General features: G+C 43.6%; 1 protein-coding gene across 3 annotated transcripts in view; it reads left to right on the plus strand.

The window, feature by feature from the left end:
• FNDC3A (fibronectin type III domain containing 3A) overlaps positions 1 to 21468 on the plus strand; it is a 365351-nt gene that overhangs the window by 337442 nt on the left and 6441 nt on the right. For all 3 annotated transcript variants that reach the window (XM_069758841.1, XM_069758840.1, XM_069758842.1), the window contains 2 exons: positions 3033 to 3199; positions 3319 to 3446. In XM_069758841.1, the coding sequence (XP_069614942.1) occupies positions 3033 to 3199; positions 3319 to 3446 (295 nt within the window). The remainder of the gene's footprint in view (positions 1 to 3032; positions 3200 to 3318; positions 3447 to 21468) is intronic.

A 21468-nucleotide genomic window follows, 5' to 3' on the forward strand; every position in this document is an offset into this window, starting at 1 on the left:
CTCCGCTCCAGAGAGACGGCGGCAATGCCGGGTATTACCATGCGCGACTCAGACGTATTTCTCGCATGTGTGATCCCGGCCTAATGGTAACCAAAGCTTTTCCCCAAAAATCAATCATCCCAAAGCACTATACAAAGATCCATGGGTTCCTACAATACCCGCATTCAGTATTCTCCTATAAAGCACTCCCAAGACACTCACATCCAACTTCAAACACCTCCTCTGACAGGTGGTGTCATCTTGTCTCCAGCATACCATACTTAAATCATCTCAAAACCAGACCAATATATGTGCATCCAGATCTGCTCTTTTGTGCAGGGTTTACTCACAAAATTCACCATTTTCAGATGTGCTCTTCATAATGGTTTGCTACAACTGGAGCTAAGGCACCAAGCTGACAGACAACCGCGAGCCACAATTCATGGGACCGCGAGCCACAATTCATGGGACCGCGAGCCACATGTGGCTCCCAAGCTACAGGTTGGGGACCCCTGCCTTAGGCTATGGTTTCATAAGAACATACAAGGTTCAACTGTTAGTTTTGTGCTTTAATACTAAAAGGTTCAGTGCTTACAGTAACGAAAAAGGTATAAACATATGGTAATAAAAAGACCTACAACTATGCAAAACAGTATAAAATAAACAGGAGAAAGCTTACAGAAGTAGCCAACTTGTCTTCTGCTTCTGCTCCCTGAGGGTAGGATGAATATAGACACATCAGCTTCTCAGGCTGCCCTCACATGTGAACAATTTTTAATGTATACAAGCCTAATTTATAGAGTCATCCTGGGGGTCAGATTTCTAGACCAGCCCCTCAAGTTGATATTCTAATCGCTTGTTTTTGATTGGGCCATGGCCACGCCCCCAATGAATGTTATTTTCTCTGAGATTCTTTGTGTAAAGCTTCCAACAGATAGATAGTGTCAGGCTGTAAATTACATCTCTCTTCAAAGAGCTAGGAGGTGTCAAATGTTCCCTTTCGTCTTGGTTCCCAGCACGACCCCCTGGTGAGATTGGAGACAGAAGTCTGCTGTGTCAGGAAAATACATATTAAAGGGACACTGTCACCTGAATTTGGAGGGAACAATCTTCAGCCATGGAGGCGGGGTTTTTAGGTGTTTGATTCACCCTTTCCTTACCCGCTGGCTGCAATATTGTATTGAAGTTCATTCTCTGTCCTCCGTAGTACATGCCTGCACAAGGCGCCAGGACTTTAAGGGGCCTTCAGAACGGGAGTATATGTTTATTTTTTATTTTAAGTCTTTTTTAACCATGCATATAGTGGCCACATTGCTATATACTACGTGGGCTGTGTTACATACTGCATGGGCTCTGTTATATACTACATTTCTGCTATATACTATGTAGCTGGGCAATATACAAAGTGACTGTGCAATATACAACGTGGCTGTGCAATATACTATGTGGCTGTGTTGGTTCTGTTATATACTACGTGGCTGTGCAATATACTACGTGCCTCTACAATATACTACGTGGCTATGTTATATACTACGTGGCTCTGCTATATACTACGTCGCTGACCAATACACTACGTAGCTGTGCAATACACTACGTGACTGTGTTATATACTACGTGGCTGTGCAATATACTACGTACCTGTGCAATATACTACGTGGCTCTACAATATACTACGTGGCTATGTTATATACTACGTGGCTCTGCTATATACCACGTGGCTCTGCTATATACCACGTGGCTCTGCTATATACCACGTGGCTGACCAATATACTACATACCTGTGCAATACACTACGTGGCTATGTTATATACTACGTGGCTGTATTATATACTACGTAGCTCTGCTATATACTACGTACGCTGTGTTATATACTACGTAGCTCTGCTGTATACTACGTAGCTATGTTATATACTACGTCGGTTGTGTTATATACTACGTCACTGTGCAATATAGTACGTAGCCTGTGCTGTATACTACCTACATATTCTAGAATACCCGATACGTTAGAATCGGGCCACCATCTAGTAAGTAATATATTATAAGGTGGTCAGAAAGTTTGAATACAGAAAAACACCAACTAAAACTGCACCTCAGCATCTGCAATATTCTCCTTAGTGGTTAGGGGCTGGATTTGAACCATGCTTCGCTAATTGGTGGCGCCCGGCCGGCCGAATCCTGTGTATTCATTGCATTATTCTGAAATCTTCATAAATAAACTACATACATATTCTAGAATACCCGATGCGTTAGAATCGGGCCACCATCTAGTTGATTTATAATTCAGGCTGGGAGACTTTAGCCTCAGATAGCTCCCGGCAGTGATAGCCCGTCCTCTACCCTCCACAAGACCTCAAGCCTGGACAGCCAACGATGCTGCGACCCAGGGAGCTTCCAGGCGTCTCCCCGACAGGCAGGGAGACCGGACACCCTCCAACAGGCAGCAGTCCAGAGAGGTTCAAAGCAGGTGAGGGCTCAGCTTTGTATTCCGCAGATCTTCATGCAGCTGTATTCCAGTGGGAGGTTACACTCTTCTCCTCAGAGCTGCACTGAGCACAAACACCAAGATGGCCGCTGCAACTTTTCCCACTTGCTGCGTCACCAGATCAAAGTCTCCCCTGTAGGGACCTGGGGGACGCCCAGTGTCCTCTCACAGCTCCACCGTTTCCCCACTCACTCAGAATGCTTCCAATGAGAACCCCAATTGAATGGATCTTCTCCAGGATATTCTATAGGATATACAGAGCTCCGCTCAGACACATCCTCTCAGGTCCACAGCATAATTACAGCCCCTGACAACCATTTCTAAAGATAATGATGCAAATGTATCACTATATTATTACACCTTTAAAAATATGGCTGTATGGCCATGTTCATGAAGCCCCAGCGCTGGGAGAGAGGCTGGCGCAATATTTGGACAGTTTAGCAGTATCAATAAATCGCTATCAGTCTTTTTATATTGAGCAAAACATATGGAAGAGCAGCGTGGAAGTTCAAAGTGTATATAATCGTTCTGTTACTTATTTACACACGTTATTCTTTTTCTTCATCATCAGGTTTATATCCTTATACAGAGGTCCTTGTCATACGTATAAGGTGCAAAGATTAAATGAGTCCACAACATACAAATTTCGCATTCAGGCTTGTAATGAAGCGGGAGAGGGACCCTTCTCCCCAGAATATATATTCACAACCCCTAAATCCCTCCCTCCTGCCCTGAAAGGTATGTGCGCTTGTTCAAGTATGCAGAGAAATATCACAAATACATTTTTATTGCATTTTTTTTACATGAGTTTGCTCCATTTCTCTTCTTACGTTCTCCTACATGCCTTCATTTACCAGCTCCTCGAATAGACCGAATAAATGATCACACCTGTGAAGTTATCTGGGAATCCCTGGCCCCAATGAAGGGCGATCCCGTCATCTATATTCTACAAATAATGGTCGGGAAAGACTCCGATTTTAAACAGGTATTTTGTCATTAATCACATGATTTATTTTATTTTAATATATATTAGGCTTTATCCTTTATTGTGAACAGTTAAGCACATTGAAGCTGAATTGATCTCTTAAAAGGCCTAAAGTTATTAAAAATATACAGTATATATATAGCAAATTATTTTTTTTTAGCAAAGTTTGGAATTTTTTTTTCACCACCTAGCTAAAAAAATAACCTAGATATGTTTGGTGTCTATGAACTCGTAATGACCTAGAGCAGAGGTCCCCAACCTTTCTGACCTCGAGAGCCACATCCAGCTGTGAAAAGAGGGTCGTGAGCCACGTTCAGCTCTGAGAGAGGGTCGCGAGCCACAACCAGCTTCTTCCCCACTCACAGTAGTGTTACCGAGAGCCTCCATTACTGGTATGACAACCAAAGCTTTTCCACTGAAATCACATCAAGGCAGTATGCCAAGCTCCACGGTTTCCTATCTCACCCCCATTCAGATCTGCTCTTCTGTACAGGGCTACACACAAGTCACCATTTAGAGATCTGATCTTAATAGTTATTTACACCTGGTGCTAATGCACCAAGCTGGCAGGCAGCCGCGAGCCACACATCACAGGCTCGCGAGCCACATGTGGCTCCCGAGCTACAGGTTGGGGACCCCTGACCTAGAGAATCATAATGGCAGGTCAATTTTAGCATTTAGTGAACCTAAAAAATTGCGCCATTTTCCGATACCCGTAGCGTCTTCATTTTTCGGGATCTGGGGTCGGGTGAGGGCTTTTTTTTTTGCATGCCAAGCTGACGTTTTTAATGATACCATTTTCGTGCAGATACGTTCTTTTGATCACCCGTTACTGCATTTTAATACAATGTCGCGACGACCAAAAAAAATGTAATTTTGGAGTTTCATTTTTTTTTTTTTTGCTACGCCGTTTAGCGATCAGGTTAATCCTTGTTTTTATTGATAGATCGGGCGATTCTGAATGCGGCGATACCAAATATGTGTATATTTGATTTTATTTTGAATGGGGCGAAAGGGGGGTGATTTAAACTTTAATATTTTTTTTTTTTATTTATTTATTTCATTTTTTTTTAAAAAAAACATTTTTTTTTTTTTTTTTACTTTTGCCATGCTTTAATAGCCTCCATGGGAGACTAGAAGCTGGCATATCCTGATCAGCTCTGCTGCATAGCAGCGATTATCAAATCGCTCCTATGTTGCTTAATTACAGGCTTGCTATGAACGCCGACCACAGGGTGGCATCCACAGCAAGCCGGCATCAGTAACCATAGAGGTCTCAAGGAAACCTCTGGTTACTATGCCGACGCATCGCTGACCCCCGATCATGTGACGGGGTCGGCGATGAGCGCATTTCCAGCCACACGCCCGGTAGCGGTAGTTAAATGCCTCTGTCAGCGTTTGACAACAGCATTTAACTAGTTAATAGCGTCGGGTGGATCGCGATTTCACTCGCTGCTATTGCGCGCACATTTCGGCTGTTCAAAACAGCTGACATGTCGTGGTTTTGGTGTGTGCTCACCGCCGGAGCCCGCATCAAAGCAGGGGATCTGACCTCAGACGTACTATCCCGTCCGAGGTCAGAAAGGGGTTAACAACCAATTTTACACTATAGTAATAGTTAAACATTTTCAAGTAGATAAAGAGTAAAATCTTATAAACAGACACACAGACAAAAGGAAAACGGGGGGGGAAATTATGTGAAATGTTATGACCTAGTTACCTCCATCTCATAGAGGTCTTATATTTAACCCCTTAGTGACAGATCCAATTTGGTACTTAATGACCAGGCCAATTTTTGCAATTCTGACCACTGTCACTTTATGAGGTTATAACTCTGGAACGCTTCAACGGATCCAGCTGATTCTGAGATTGTTTTTTCGTGACATATTGTACTTCATGTTAGTGGTAACATTTCTTCGATATTACTTGCGATTATTTATGAAAAAAACGGAAATATGGCGAAAATTTTTAACATTTTGCAATTTTCAAACTTTGTATTTTTATGCCCTTAAATCAGAGAGATATGTCACGAAAAATAGTTAATAAATAACATGTCCCACATGTGTACTTTACATCAGCACAATTTTCGAAACAAAATTTTTTTTTTGTTAGGGAGTTATAAGGGTTAAAAGTTGACCAGCAATTTCTCATTTTTACAACACCATTTTTTTTTAGGGACCACATCACATTTGAAGTCATTTTGAGGGGTCTATATGATAGAAAATAATGAAGTGTGACACCATTCTAAAAACTACACCCCTCAAGGTTCTCAAAACCACATTCAAGAAGTTTATTAACCCTTTACGTGCTTCACAGGAACTGAAACAATGTGGAAGGAAAAAATGAACATTTAATTTTTTTTTGCAAACATCTTAATTCAGAACCATTTTTTTTATTTTCACAAGTGTAAAAACAGAAATGTAACCATAAATTTTGTTATGCAATTTCTCCTGAATACGCCAATACCCCATATGTGGGGGTAAACCACTTTTTGGGCGCACCGCAGAACTTAGAAGTGAAGGAGCGCCGTTTGACTTTTTCAATGCAGAATTGGCTGGAATTGAGATCGGACGCCATGTCACGTTTAGAGAGCCCCTGATGTGCCTAAACAGTGGAAACTCCCCACAAGTGACACCATTTTAGAAACTAGACCCCTTAAGGAACTTATCTAGATGTGTGGTGAGCACTTTGAACCCCCAAGTGCTTCACAGAAGTTTATAACGTAGAGCCGTGAAAATAAAAAATTGCTTTTGTTTACACAAAAATGATCTTTTTGCCCACAAATTCTTATTTTCACAAGGGTAACAGGAGAAATTAGACCACTAAAGTTGTTGTGCAATTTCTCCTGAGTACGTCGATACCCAATATGTGGGGGTAAACCACTGTTTGGGCGCACCGCAAAGCTTGGAAGAGAAGGAGTGCCGTTTTACTTTTTCAATGTAGAATTGGCTGGAATTGAGATTGGACGCCATGTCGCGTTTGGAGAGCCCCTGATGTGCCTAAACTGTAGTAACCCCCCACAAGTGACCCCATTTTGGAAACTAGACCCCCCAAGGAACTTATCTAGATGTGTGGTGAGGGCCTTGAATGCCCAAGTGCTTCACAGAAGTTTATAATGCAGAGCCGTGAAAATAAAAAATATTTTTTTTTTCCACAAAAAAGATTTTTTTAGCCCCCAAGTTTTTATTTTCACAAGGGTAACAGGAGAAATTGGACTGCAATAGTTGTTGTCCAATTTATCCCGAGTACGCTGATGCGCCATATGTGGGGGTAAACCACTGTTTGGGCGCACGGCAGAGCTCGGAAGGGAAGGAGCGCCTTTTTGGAATGCAGACTTTGATAGAATGGTCTGTGGGCATTATGTTGCGATTGCAGAGCCCCTGATGTACCTAAACTGTAGTAACCCCCCACAAGTGACCCCATTTTGGAAACTAGACCCCCCAAGGAACTTATCTAGATGTGTGATGAGAACTTTGAATGCCCAAGTGCTTCACAGAAGTTTAGAATGCAGAGTCGTGAAAATAAAAAATATTTTTTTTTTTTCACAAAAAAGATATTGTAGCCCCCAAGTTTTTATTTTCACAAGGGTAACAAGAGAAATTGGACCCCAGAAGTTGTTGTCCAATTTATCCCGAGTACGCTGATGCCCCATATGTGGGGGTAACCCACTCTTTGGGCGCACGGCAGAGCTCAGAAGGGAGGGAGCACCATTTGACTTTTTGAGCGCAAAATTGGCTGTCGTGTTTGGAGACCCCCTGATGTACCTAAACAGTGGAAACCCCCCAATTCTAGCTCCAACCCTAACCCCAACACACCCCTAACCCTAATCCCAACCTGATCCATAATCCTAATCACTAACCCTAACCATAATCACAACCCTTACCCCAAAACAACCCTAATGTCAACCCTAACCCTAATCAAAACCCTAAATCCAACACACCCCTAATCCTAATCTCAACCCTAACCTCAAACCTAACCCTAATCCCAATACACCCCTAATCACAACCCTAACCTTAACCCTAATCCCAAAACCTAACCCTAATCCCAAGCGTAACCCTAATGCCAACCCTAACCCTAATACCAACCCTAATCCAAACCCTAACCCTAATCCCAGCTCTAACCCTAACTTTAGCCCCAACCCTAGCCCTAACTTTAGCCCCAACCCTAACCCTAGCCCTAAGGCTACTTTCACACTTGCGTCGTTTGGCATCCGTCGCAATCCGTCATTTTGGACAAGAAACGGATCCTGCAAATGTGCCCGCAGGATGCGTTTTTTGCCCATAGACTTGTATTGCCGACGGATCATGACGGATGGCCACACGTCGCGTCCGTCGTGCACTGGATCAGTTGTGTTTTGGCGGACCGTCGGCACAAAAAAAGTTCAATGAAACGTTTTTTTTGTACGTCGCATTTCTGACCGCGCATGCGTGGCCGTAACTCCGCCCCCTCCTCCCCAGGACATAAATTGGGCAGCGGATGCGTTGAAAAACTACAGCTGCTGCCCACGTTGTGCACAATTTTCACAACGTGCGTCGGTATGTCGGGCCGACGCATTGCGACGGCCCCGTACCGACTTAAGTGTGAAAGAAGCCTAACCCTAAATTTAGCCCCAACCCTAACCCTAAATTTAGCCCCAACCCTAACCCTAAAATTAGCCCTAACCCTAGCCCTAACCCTAGCCCTAACCCTAACCCTAACCCTACCCCTAATTTTAGACCCAACTGCTGTTCTCCTGCCGGCCGGCAGATGGAGACAGATGGCGGGCGCACTGCGCATGCGCCCGCCATTTTCTTCTGCCGGCGGCCAGGAGGAGCAGCAAGAGGATCCAGGGACACAGGTGATTATTGTAGGGTCCCCGAATCCCCCTATTTCTCTGTCCTCTGATGTGCGATCACATCAGAGGACAGAGAATTACACTTTACTTTTTTTTTTTTTTTTTGCGGTCGCCGGTAAACAGTTAATTACCGGCGATCGCAAAACAGGGGTCGGTAAAACCGACCCCGATCATGCTCTTTGGGGTCTCGGCTACCCCCGGCAGCAGAGACCCCAAAGATTCTCGCGGGGCCGGCCGGCGGGCGCACTGCGCATGCGCCCGCCATTTTGAAGATGGCGGCGCCCACCGGGAGACACGAGGAGCATCGGGGGAGATAGGTGAGTATTGGGGGGCCACCTGGGACCCCTTTTCTCTGTCCTCCGATGTGCGATCACATCGGAGGACAGAGAAATTAAAAAGAGATCGCGGTTTGTTTGTTTTTTGTTTGTTTTTTTGCGATCGCCGGTGAACGGTTACTTACCGGCGATCGCAAATGCGGGGTGGGTTAAAAACCCCCCGAATCATGTTCTCTGGGGTCTCGGCTACCCCCGGCAGCCGAGACCCCGGAGAAAATCGGCCTCTGGGGGGTGCTATTCACTTTTTCCACAGTGCCGTTAATTAACGGCGCTGTGGTTTAAGTACCCTTAGCGGCCGCCGTTAAAAGGCGTATCGGCGGTCGCTAAGGGGTTAACATGGACCAAAAGGAATCCCAGTGACAACAAACAAGGTTAAATCTCTCTACAGTATTGTCATTAAGGGCTGCTCGGTATTCAGTTACTGATGTCCTTGATTCGAGAATATAGATCTAGTTGGGAAGGTGGAGAGGTTTGCTTCCATTTGCTTCCATTAATAGAAAGAGCTGAGGACTTAATGGGAGATCCACTCAAAAAACTTGCTTAACCCCTTCCCGACCTGTGACGCCACGTAGGCGTCATGAAAGTCGGTGCCAATCCGACCCATGACGCCTATGTGGCGTCATGGAAAGATCGCGTCCCTGCAGATCAGGTGAAAGGGTTAACTCCAATTTCACCGCTCTGATTGGCAGTTTCACTTTCAACAACCAATCAGAGCGATTTGTAATCTTTCACCCATTATAACTGGTGAAATATTGCAATCCAGCCATGGCCGATGCTGCAATATCATCCGCCATGGCTGGAAACACTGATGCGCCCCCCACCCCACCGATCGCCCCCCAAGCCACCGATTAGTCCTGCACACTGCCCCGCTCCCCTCCGTCCTGTGCTCCGCTCCCCCCGTGCTCTTGTCCGCTCCCCCCGTGCTCCAATCCCACCCCCCGTGCTCCGATCCAACCCCCCTGCACCCCGATCCACCTCCCCGTGCTCCGATCCACACCCCCCGCGCGCTCCGATCCACCTCCCCATGCTCCGATCCACCCCCCATGCTCCCCTCCACCCCATCATACTTACCGATCCTCCCGGGGTCCGTCCGTCTTCTCCATGGACGCCGCCATCTTCCAAAATGGTGGGCGCATGCGCATTGCGCCCGCCGAACTTGCCGGCCGGCAGATTCGTTCCAAAGTGCATTTTGATCACTGAGATAGGTTATATCACAGTGATCAAAATAAAAAAAAATAGTAAATGTCCCCCCCTTCCCTTCCTTTGTCACCCCCATAGATAGGGACAATAATAAAATAAAGAATTTTTTTTTTTCCACTAAGGTTGGGTTTAGATCTAGGGTTAGGGTTTGGGTTTCGATATGTGCACATGTATTCTGGTCCTCTGCGGATTTTTCCGCTGCGGATTTGATAAATCCGCAGTGCTAAACCGCTGCGGATTTATGGCGGATTTACCACGGTTTTTCTGTGCATTTCACTGCGGTTTTCTATTGGAGCAGTTGTAAAACCGCTGCGGAATCCGCAGAAAGAAGTGACATGCTGCGGAATGTAAACCGCTGCGTTTCCGTGCAGTTTTTCTGCAGCATGTGTACAGCGATTTTTGTTTCCCATAGGTTTACATTGAACTGTAAACTCATGGGAAACTGCTGCGGATCCGCAGCGTTTTCCGCAGCGTGTGCACATACCTTTAGAATTAGGCTATGTGCACACAGTGCGGATTTGGCTGCGGATCCGCAGCGGATTGGCCGCTGCGGATTCGCAGCAGTGTTCCATCACGTTTACAGTACCATGTAAACATATGGAAAACCAAATCCGCTGTGCCCATGGTGCGGAAAATACCGTGTGGAAACGCTGCGTTGTATTTTCCGCAGCATGTTAATTCTTTGTGCGGATTCCGCAGCGTTTTACACCTGTTCCTCAATAGGAATCCGCAGGTCAAATCCGCACAAAAAACACTGGAAATCCGCGGTAAATCCGCAGGTAAAATGCAGTGTCTTTTACCCGCGGATTTTTCAAAAATGGTGCAGAAAAATCTCACACGAATCCGCAACGTGGGCACATAGCCTTAGGGTTAGGGTTGGAATTAGGGTTGTGATTAGGGTTATGGCTACAGTTGGGTTTAGGGTTAGGGGTGTGTTGGGGTTAGTGTTGGAGGTAGAATTGAGGGGTTTCCACTGTTTAGGCACATCAGGGGTCTCCAAACGCAACATGGCGCCACCATTGATTCCAGCCAATCTTGTATTCAAAAAGTCAAATGGTGCTCCCTCACTTCCGAGCCCCGACGTCTGCCCAAACAGTGGTTTACCCCTACATATGGGGTATCAGTGTACTCAAGACAAACTGCGCAACAATTACTGGGTCCAATTTCTCCTGTTACCCTTGTGAAAATAAAAAATTGCTTGCTAAAACATCATTTTTGAGGAAAGAAAAATGATTTTTTATTTTCACAGCTCTGCGTTGTAAACGTCTGTGAAGCACTTGGGGGTTCAAAGTGCTCACCACATATCTAGATAAGTTCCTTGGGGGGTCTAGTTTCCAAAATGGGGTCACTTGTGGGGGGTTTCTACTGTTTAGGCACACCAGGGGCTCTGCAAACGCAACGTGACGCCCGCAGAGCATTCCGTCAGTCTGCATTTCAAAAGTCACAACTTCCCTTCTGAGCCCCGACGTGTGCCCAAACAGTGGTTTTCCCCCACACATGGGGTATCAGCGTACTCAGGAGAAACTGGACAACAACTATTGGGGTCCAATTTCTCCTGTAACCCTTGGGAAAATAAAAAATTCTGGGCTAAAAAATTATTTTTGATGAAAGAAAACGTATTTATTATTTTCACAGCTCTGAACTTCTTTCACAAACTTCTGTGAAGCACTTGGGGGTTCAAAGTGCTCACCACACATCTAGATAAGTTCCTTTCGGGGTCTAGTTTCCAAAATGGGGTCACTTGTGGGGGGTTTCTACTGTTTAGCCACATCAGGGGCTCTGCAAACGCAACGTGACGCCCGCAGACCATTCCATCAAAGTCTGCATTTCAAAACGTCACTACTTCACTTCCGAGCCCCAGCATGTGCCCAAACAGTGGTTTACCCCCACATATGGGGTATCACCGTACTCAGGAGAAACTGGACAACAACTTTTGGCATCAAATTTCTCGTGTTACCCTTGGGAAAATAAAAAATTGCGGGCTAAAAAATCATTTTTGAGAAAAGAATTTTTTTTTTTTTTTTTTTCACTGCTCTGCGTTATAAACTTCTGTGAAGCAGTTGGGGGTTCAAAGTGCTCACCACACATCTAGATTAGTTCCTTTGGGGGTCTAGTTTCCAAAATGGGGTCATTTGTGGGGGATCTCCAATGTTTAGGCACACGGGCTCTCCAAACGTGACATGGTGTCCGCTAATGATTGGAGCTAATTTTTTTTATTTAAAAAGCCAAATGGCGTGCCTTCCCTTCCGAGCCCTGCCGTGCGCCCAGACAGTGGTTTACCCCCACATATGGGGTATCAGCGTACTCAGGACAAACTGGACAACAACATTTGGGTCCAATTTCTCCTATTACCCGTTGCAAAATAGGAAATTCCAGGCTAAAAAATCATTTTTGAGGAAAGAAAAATTATTTTTTATTTTCATGGCTCTGCGTTATAAACTTCTGTGAAGCACCTGGGGGTTTAAAGTGCTCACTATGCATCTAGATAAATTCCTTGGGGCGTCTAGTTTCCAAAATGGGTCACTTGTGGGGGAGCTCCAATGTTTAGGCACACAGGGGCTCTCCAAACGCGACATGGTGTCCGCTAACAATTGGAGCTAATTTTCCATTCAAAAAGTCAAATGGCGCGCCTTCCCTTCCGAGCCCTGCCGTGTGCCCAAACAGTGGTTTACCCCCACATATGAGGTATCGGCGTACTCGGGAGAAATTGCTCAACAAATTTTAGGATCCATTTTATCCTATTGCCCATGTGAAAATGAAAAAATTGAGGCGAAAAGAAATTTTTTGTGAAAAAAAAAGTACTTTTTCATTTTTACGGATCAATTTGTGAAGCACCTGAGGGTTTAAAGTGCTCACTAGGCATCTAGATAAGTTCCTTGGGGGGTCCAGTTTCCAAAATGGGGTCACTTGTGGGGGAGCTCCAATGTTTAAGCACACAGGGTCTCTCCAAACGCGACATGGTGTCCGCTAACGATGGAGATAATTTTTCATTCAAAAAGTCAAATGGCGCTCCTTCCCTTCCGAGCCTTACCATGTGCCCAAACAGTGGTTTACCCCCACATGTGAGGTATCGGTGTACTCAGGAGAAATTGCCAAACAAATTTTAGGATCCATTTTATCCTGTTGTCCATGTGAAAATGAAAAAATTGAGGCTAAAAGAATTTTTTTGTGAAAAAAAAGTACTTTTTCATTTTTACAGATCAATTTGTGAAGCACCTGGGGGTTTAAAGGGCTCACTATGCATCTAGATAAGTTCCTTGGGGTGTCTAGTTTCCAAAATGGGGTCACTTGTGGGGGAGCTCCATATTTTAGGCACATGGGGGCTCTCCAAATGTGACATGGTGTCCGCTAAAGAGGGCAGCCAATTTTTCATTCAAAAAGTCAAATGGCGCTCCTTCCCTTCCAAGCCCTGCCGTGCGCCCAAACAGTGGTTTACCCCCACATATGAGGTATCAGCGTACTCAGGACAAATTGGACAACAACTTTCGTGGTTCAGTTTCTCCTGTTACCATTGGGAAAATAAAAAAATTGTTGCTGAAAAATCATTTTTGTGACTAAAAAGTTAAATGTTCATTTTTTCCTTCCATGTTGCTTCTGCTGCTGTGAAGCACCTGAAGGGTTAATAAACTTCTTGAATGTGGTTTTGTGCACCTTGAGGGGTGCAGCTTTTAGAATGGTGTCACTTTTGGGTATTTTCAGCCATATAGACCCCTCAAACTGACTTCAAATGTGAGGTGGTCCCTAAAAAAAAATGGTTTTGTAAATTTCGTTGTAAAAATGAGAAATCGCTGGTCAAATTTTAACCCTTATAACTTCCTAGCAAAAAAAAATTTTGTTTCCAAAATTGTGCTGATGTAAAGTAGACGTGTGGGAAATGTTATTTATTAACTATTTTGTGTCACATAACTCTCTGGTTTAACAGAATAAAAATTCAAAATGTGAAAATTGCGAAATTTTCAAAATTTTCGCCAAATTTCCGTTTTTATCACAAATAAACACAGAATTTATTGACCTAAATTTACCACTAACATGAAGCCCAATATGTCACGAAAAAACAATCTCAGAACCGCTAGGATCCATTGAAGCGTTCCTGAGTTATTACCTCATGAAGGGACACTGGTCAGAATTGCAAAAAACAGCAAGGTCTTTAAGGTCAAAATAGGCCGGGTCATGAAGGGGTTAAAAGTCCAAAATTGTGAGATGTCTTGCAAAGGGATGCAGCAATCTTGAAATTGCCAAACTTTTGAAGCGTGATCACCGAACAATCAAGCGTTTCATGGCAAATAGCCAACAGGGTCGCAAGAAGCGTGTTGGGCAAAAAAGGCGCAAAATAACTGCCCATGAATTGAGGAAAATCAAGCGTTAAGATGCCAAGATGCCATTTGCCACCAGTTTTGCCATATTTCAGAGCTGCAACGTTACTGAAGTAACAAAAAGCACAAGGTGTGCGATACTCAGGGACATGGCCAAGATAAGGAAGGCTGAAAAACGACCACCTCTGAACAAGAAAAATAAGATAAAACGTCAAGACTGGGCCAAGAAATATGGTATCTTAAGACTGACTTTTCAAAGGTTTTATGGACTGAGGAAATGAGAATGATTCTTGATGGGCCAGAGGCTGGATCAGTAAAGGGCAGAGAGCTCCACTCCAACTCAGACCCCAGCAAGGTGGAGGTGGGGTACTGGTATCGGCTGGTATCATCAAAGATGAACTTGTGGGACCTTTTCGGCTTGAGGATGGAGTGAAGCTCAACTCCCAGACCTACTGCCAGTTTCTGGAAGACTACTTCTTCAAGCAGTGGTGCAGGAAGAAGTCGGTATCGTTCAAGAAAAACATGATTTTCATGCAGGACAATGCTCCATCACATGCCTCCAACTACTCCACAGCGTGGCTGGCCAGTTAAGGTCTCAAAGAAGAAAAAATAATGACATGGCCCCCTTGTTCACCTGATCTGAACTCCATAGAAAACCTGTTGTCCCTCATAAAATGTGAGATCTACAGGGAGGGAAAACAGTACACCTCTCGGAACAGTGTCTGGGAGGCTGTGGTGGCTGCTGCACGCAATGTTGATCGTAAACAGATCAAGCAACTGACAGAATCTATGTATGGAAGGCTGCTGAGTGTCATTATAAAGAAAGGTGGCTATATTGGTCACTAATTTTTTGGTGTTTTGTTTTTACATGTCAGAAATGTTTATTTCTAAATTTTGTGCAGTTATATTGGTTTACCTGGTGAAAATAAACAAGTGAGATGGGAATATATTTGGTTTTTATTAAGTTGCCTAATAAATCTGCACAGTAATAGTTACCTGCACAAACCGATATCCTCCTTAGATGGCCAAATCTAAAAAAAAAAAAAAAACACTCCAACTTAAAAAAATCTTAAGCTTTGATATTTGAGTCTTTTGGGTTGATTGAGAATATAGTTGTTGATCAATAATAAAAATAATCCTCTAAAATACAATTTACCTAATCTGCACACAGTGTAGAGGATTACATGCTGTAAATACAAATAGAAAAGATAGATATACTGATGTCTGTGACATATACAATTAGTACAGTGTGTATGAAGGTTACTGTACATGTATTTAATTAATAAAAGATTATTTTTCTGAAAAAAATGTCGTGGGCTCCTGCCTAATTTTCGTAACTAGCAGAGGGAAAGCTGACATCTGGGAGATGATGTTTATAGCCTGTGTCACGGATCCCTCTCCGTGCTGCTGCTAATTCGTCACGTATCTGCTCTCAGCATGTGACTTGGGGTTGTGCCTGCAAGGGTTGATCTAGTTCCCCTCTCTGTCCAGCATTCAACCTCTGTCCTATGCTGTAATGGGAGCATAAATCACACACCAACCTAGGCCACACACCCGCTCATACACGCTGCCACCACTCACCGAATACATGGGCGATAAGTCCCGGCAATATTTCTAATACTGTCTACCACTCATAAGGCTCACACATCTTAGGCTATGGATTCTTTAGAACATACAAGGTTCAACTGTTAAAATTTTATGCTTTAATACAAAAAGGTTCAGTGCCTACAGTAAAGAAAAAGGTATAAAAATATGGTAATAAAAAGACATACTACTATGCAAAACAGTATAAAATAAACAGGAGAAAAACATACAGAAATGGCTAACTTGTCGTCTGCTTCTGCTCCCTGAGGGTAGGATGAATATAGACAGGATCACATCAGCTTCTCAGGCTGCCCTCACATGTGAACAATTTTGAATGTATACAAGCCAAATTTATAGTCACCCTGGAGATCAGATTTCTAGACCAGCCCCTCAAGTTGATATTCTAATTGCTTGTTTTTGATTGACCCCCAGTGAATATATTATTTTCTCTGAGACTCTTTGTGTAAAGCTTCCCACAGATAGCTAGTGTCCGGCTATAATTGACATCTCTCTTCAAAGAGCTAGGAGGTGTCAAATGTTTCCTTTCTTCTTGGTTCCCAGCACGACCCCCTGGTGAGATCGGAGACCATAGACTGCCTTCTCAAGAAAATACATATTAACACCTGGGTGAGAGCTGCAGCCTTCAGGACAGATGTTAGATTATTACACACAATAAACCTATACATAGTTCACTATACACATATATATTTATACATGTTTCACTACAGCCTGGGAAGGGGGTTAATACCCATGGAGCATCCCAGGCTATTAATATCAGCTCAAAACTGTATACTTGGCCTTTTCTGGCTATTAACCCCTTTCTGACATCGGACGTACTATCCCGTCCATGTGGGGTGGGCCCCTATGACCATGGACGGGATAGTACATCCAGCGCGATCGGCGGCGCTCACGGGGGGAGCGCCGCCGATCGCGGCCGGGTGTCAGCTGCCACTATGTGCCAGGAGCGGTCACGGACCGCCCCCGGCACATTAACCCCTGGCACACCGCGATCAAAGATGATCGCGATGTGCCGGCGGTGCAGGGAAGCACCGCGCAGGGAGGGGGCTCCCTGCGGGCTTCCCTGAGCCCCCCGCAGCAACGCGATGTGATCGCGTTGCTGCGAGGGTCTTACCTCCCTCCCTCCCTGCTCGAGCCCCGGATCCAAGATGGCCGCGGATCCGGGTCCTGCAGGGAGGGAGGTGGCTTCACAGAGCCTGCTCAGAGCAGGCAATGTGAAGCCTGCAGTGCTCTGAGACAGATCGGTGATCTGACAGAGTGCTGTGCAAACTGTCAGATCACCGATCTGTGATGTCCCCCCCTGGGACAAAGTAAAAAAGTAAAAAAAAAAAATTTTCAAATGTGTAAAAAAAAAAATATTCCAAAATAATGAAAAAAAATATATATATTATTCCCATAAATACATTTCTTTATCTAAATTAAAAAAAAACAATAAAAGTACACATATTTAGTATCGCCGCGTCCGTAACGGCCCGACCTATAAAACTGGCCCACTAGTTAACCCCTTCAGTAAACACCGTAAGAAAAAGAAAAAAAAGAGGCAAAAAACAACGCTTTATTATCATACCGCCGAACTAAAAGTGGAATAACACGCGATCAAAAAGACAGATATAAATAACCATGGCACCGCTGAAAACGTCATCTTGTCCCGCAAAAAACAAGCCGCCATACAGCATCATCAGCAAAAAAATAAAAAAGTTATAGTCCTGAGAATAAAGCGATGCCAAAATAATTATTTTTTCTATAAAATAGTTTTTATCGTATAAAAGCGCCAAAACATAAAAATGATATAAATGAGGTGTCGCTGTAATCGTACTGACCCGAAGAATAAAACTGCTTTATCAATTTTTCCAAACGCGGAACGGTATAAACGCCTCCCCCAAAAGAAATTCATGAATAGCTGATTTTTGGTCATTCTGCCTCACAAAAATCAGAATAAAAAGCGATCAAAAAATGTCACGTGCCCGAAAATGTTACCAATAAAAACGTCAACTCGTCCCGCAAAAAACAAGACCTCACATGACTCTGTGGACCAAAATATAGAAAAATGATAGCTCTCAAAATGTGGTAACGCAAAAAATATTTTTTGCAATAAAAAGCGTCTTTCAGTGTGTGACGGCTGCCAATCATAAAAATCCGCTAAAAAACCCGCTATAAAACTAAATCAAACCCCCCTTCATCATCCCCTTAGTTAGGGAAAAATTAAAAAAATGTATTAATTTCCATTTTCCCGTTAGGGTTAGGGCTAGGGTTAGGGCTAGGGCTACAGTTTGGGTTGGGGCTAAAGTTACAGTTAGGGTTTAGATTACATTTACGGTTGGGAATAGGGTTGGGATTAGGGTTAGGGGTGTGTCTGGGTAAGAGGTGTGGTTAGGGTTACTGTTGGGATTAGGGTTAGGGATGTGTTTGGATTAGGGTTTCAGTTATAATTGTGGGGTTTCCACTGTTTAGGCACATCAGGGGCTCTCCAAACGCGACATGGCGTCCGATCTCAATTCCAGCCAATTCTGCGTTGAAAAAGTAAAACAGTGCTTCTTCCCTTCCGAGCTCTCCCGTGTGCCCAAACAGGGGTTTACCCCAACATATGGGGTATCAGCGTACTCAGGACAAATAGGACAACAACTTTTAGGGTCCAATTTCTCCTGTTACCCTTGGGAAAATACAAAACTCGGGGCTAAAATATATTTTTTGTGGGAAAAAAAAAGATTTTTTATTTTCACGGCTCTGCGTTATAAACTGTAGTGAAACACTTGGGGGTTCAAAGTTCTCACAACACCTCTAGATAAGTTCCTTAGGGGGTCTAGTTTCCAAAATGGTGTCACTTGTGGGAGGTTTCTACTGTTTAGGTACATTAGGGGCTCTGCAAATGCAATGTGACACCTGCAGACCATTCCATCTAAGTCCTCATTCCAAATGGAGCTCCTTCCCTTCCGAGCCCTCCCATGCGCCCAAACAGTGGTTCCCCCTCACATATGGGGTATCAGCGCACTCAGGACAAATTGGACAACAAATTGTGGGGTCGAATTTCTCCTGTTACCCTCGGGAAAATACAAAACTGGGGGCTAAAAAATAATTTTTGTGGGAAAAAATTTTTGTTTTATTTTTACGGCTCTCCATTATAAACTTCTGTGAAGCCCTTGGTGGGTCAAAGCGCTCAGCACACATCTAGATAAGTTCCTTAGGGAGTCTACTTTCCAACATGGTGTCACTTGTGGGGGGTTTCTACTGTTTAGGTACATTAGGGGCTCTGCAAACGTAATGTGACACCTGCAGACCATTCCATCTAAGTCTGCATTCAAATGGCACTCCTTCCCTTCTGAGCCCTCCCATGTGCCCAAACAGTGGTTCCCCCCACATATGGTGTATCATCGCACTCAGGACAAATTGGGCAACAAATTTTGGGGTCCAATTTCTCCTGTTACCCTCAGGAAAATACAAAACTGGGGGCTAAAAAAATAATTTTTGTGGGAAAAAAAATTTTGTTTTATTTTTACGGCTCTGCATTATAAACTTCTCTGAAGCACTTGGTGGGTCAAAGTGCTCACCACACCTCTAGATAAGTTCCTTAGGGGGTCTACTTTCCAAAATGGTGTCACTTGTGGGGGGTTTCAATGTTTAGGCACATCAGTGGCTCTTCAAACGCAACATGGCGTCCCATCTCAATTCCTGTCAATTTTGCATTGAAAAGTCAAACGGCGCTCCTTCCCTTCCGAGCTCTCCCATCCGCCCAAACAGTGGTTTACCCCCACATATGGGCTATCAGCGTACTAAGGACAAATTGTACAACAACTTTTGGGGTCCAATTTCTTCTCTTACCCTCGGGAAAATAAAAAATTGGGGGCGAAAAGATAATTTTTGTGAAAAAATATGATTTTTTATTTTTACGGTTCTACATTATAAACTTCTGTGAAGCACTTGGTGGGTCAAAGTGCTCACCACACCTCTAGATAAGTTCCTTAGGGGGTCTACTTTCCAAAATGGTGTCACTTGTGGGGGGTTTCAATGTTTAGGCACATCAGTGGCTCTTCAAACGCAACATGGCGTCCCATCTCAATTCCTGTCAATTTTGCATTGAAAAGTCAAATGGCACTCCTTCGCTTCCGAGCTCTGCCATGCGCCCAAACAGTGGTTTACCTCCACATGTGGGGTATTGGCATACTCAGGACAAATTGTACAACAATGTTTGGGGTCCATTTTCTCCTGTTACCCTTGGTAAAATAAAACAAATTGGAGCTGAATTAAATTTTTTGTGAAAAAAAGTTAAATGTTCATTTTTATTTAAACATTCAAAAAATTCCTGTGAAGCACCAGAAGGGTTAATAAACTTCTTGAATATGGTTTTGAGCACCTTGAGGGGTGTAGTTTTTAGAATGGTGTCACACTTGGGTATTTTCTATCATATAGACCCCTCAAAATGACTTCAAATGAGATGTGGTCCCTAAAATAAAATGGTGTTGTAGAAATGAGAAATTGCTGGTCAACTTTTAACCCTTATAACTCCCTAACAAAAAAAAATTTTGGTTCCAAAATTGTGCTGATGTAAAGTAGACATGTGGGAAATGTTACTTATTAAGTATTTTGTGTGACATATCTCTGTGATTTAATTGCATAAAAATTCAAAGTTGAAAAATTGCGAAATTTTCATAATTTTCGCCAAATTTCCGTTTTTTTCACAAATAAACGCAGGTACTATCAAAGAATTTTTACCATTGTCATGAAGTACAATATGTCATGTATGTAAAATATAAAAGTGGATGACATCACTGTTATTAACCCCTAGTTACTGAGTCCATTTTGGCCTGTGACCAAGCTCTAATTCTGACATGTCACTTTATCACCAGAATGCTTCTATGCATCCCGGTAATTCTTAGTTTGTTTTTTCCTGACACGATTTTGGAAACTTGGGCTGAAAGGTGGCAGATGAGGTTTAACAATGATAAATGTAAGGTTATACACATGGGAAGAAGGAATCAATGTCACCATTACACACTGAATGGGAAACCACTGGGTAAATCTGACAGGGAGAAGGACTTGGGGATCCTAGTTAATGATAAACTTACCTGGAGCAGCCAGTGCCAGGCAGCAGCTGCCAAGGCAAACAGGATCATGGGGTGCATTAAAAGAGGTCTGGATACACATGATGAGAGCATTATACTGCCTCTGTACAAATCCCTAGTTAGACCGCACATGGAGTACTGTGTCCAGTTTTGGGCACCGGTGCTCAGGAAGGATATAATGGAACTAGAGAGAGTACAAAGGAGGGCAACAAAATTAATAAAGGGGATGGGAGAACTACAATACCCAGATAGATTAGCGAAATTAGGATTATTTAGTCTAGAAAAAAGACGACTGAGGGGCGATCTAATAACCATGTATAAGTATATAAGGGGAAAATACAAATATCTCGCTGAGGATCTGTTTATACCAAGGAAGGTGACGGGCACAAGGGGGCATTCTTTGCGTCTGGAGGAGAGAAGGTTTTTCCACCAACATAGAAGAGGATTCTTTACTGTTAGGGCAGTGAGAATCTGGAATTGCTTGCCTGAGGAGGTGGTGATGGCGAACTCAGTCGAGGGGTTCAAGAGAGGCCTGGATGTCTTCCTGGAGCAGAACAATATTGTATCATACAATTAGGTTCTGTAGAAGGACGTAGATCTGGGGATTTATTATGATGGAATATAGGCTGAACTGGATGGACAAATGTCTTTTTTCGGCCTTACTAACTATGATAAAACAAT

The sequence above is a fragment of the Ranitomeya imitator genome, chromosome 3 (genome assembly GCF_032444005.1).
Source record: "Ranitomeya imitator isolate aRanImi1 chromosome 3, aRanImi1.pri, whole genome shotgun sequence".
Taxonomy (NCBI): Eukaryota; Metazoa; Chordata; class Amphibia; order Anura; family Dendrobatidae; genus Ranitomeya; species Ranitomeya imitator.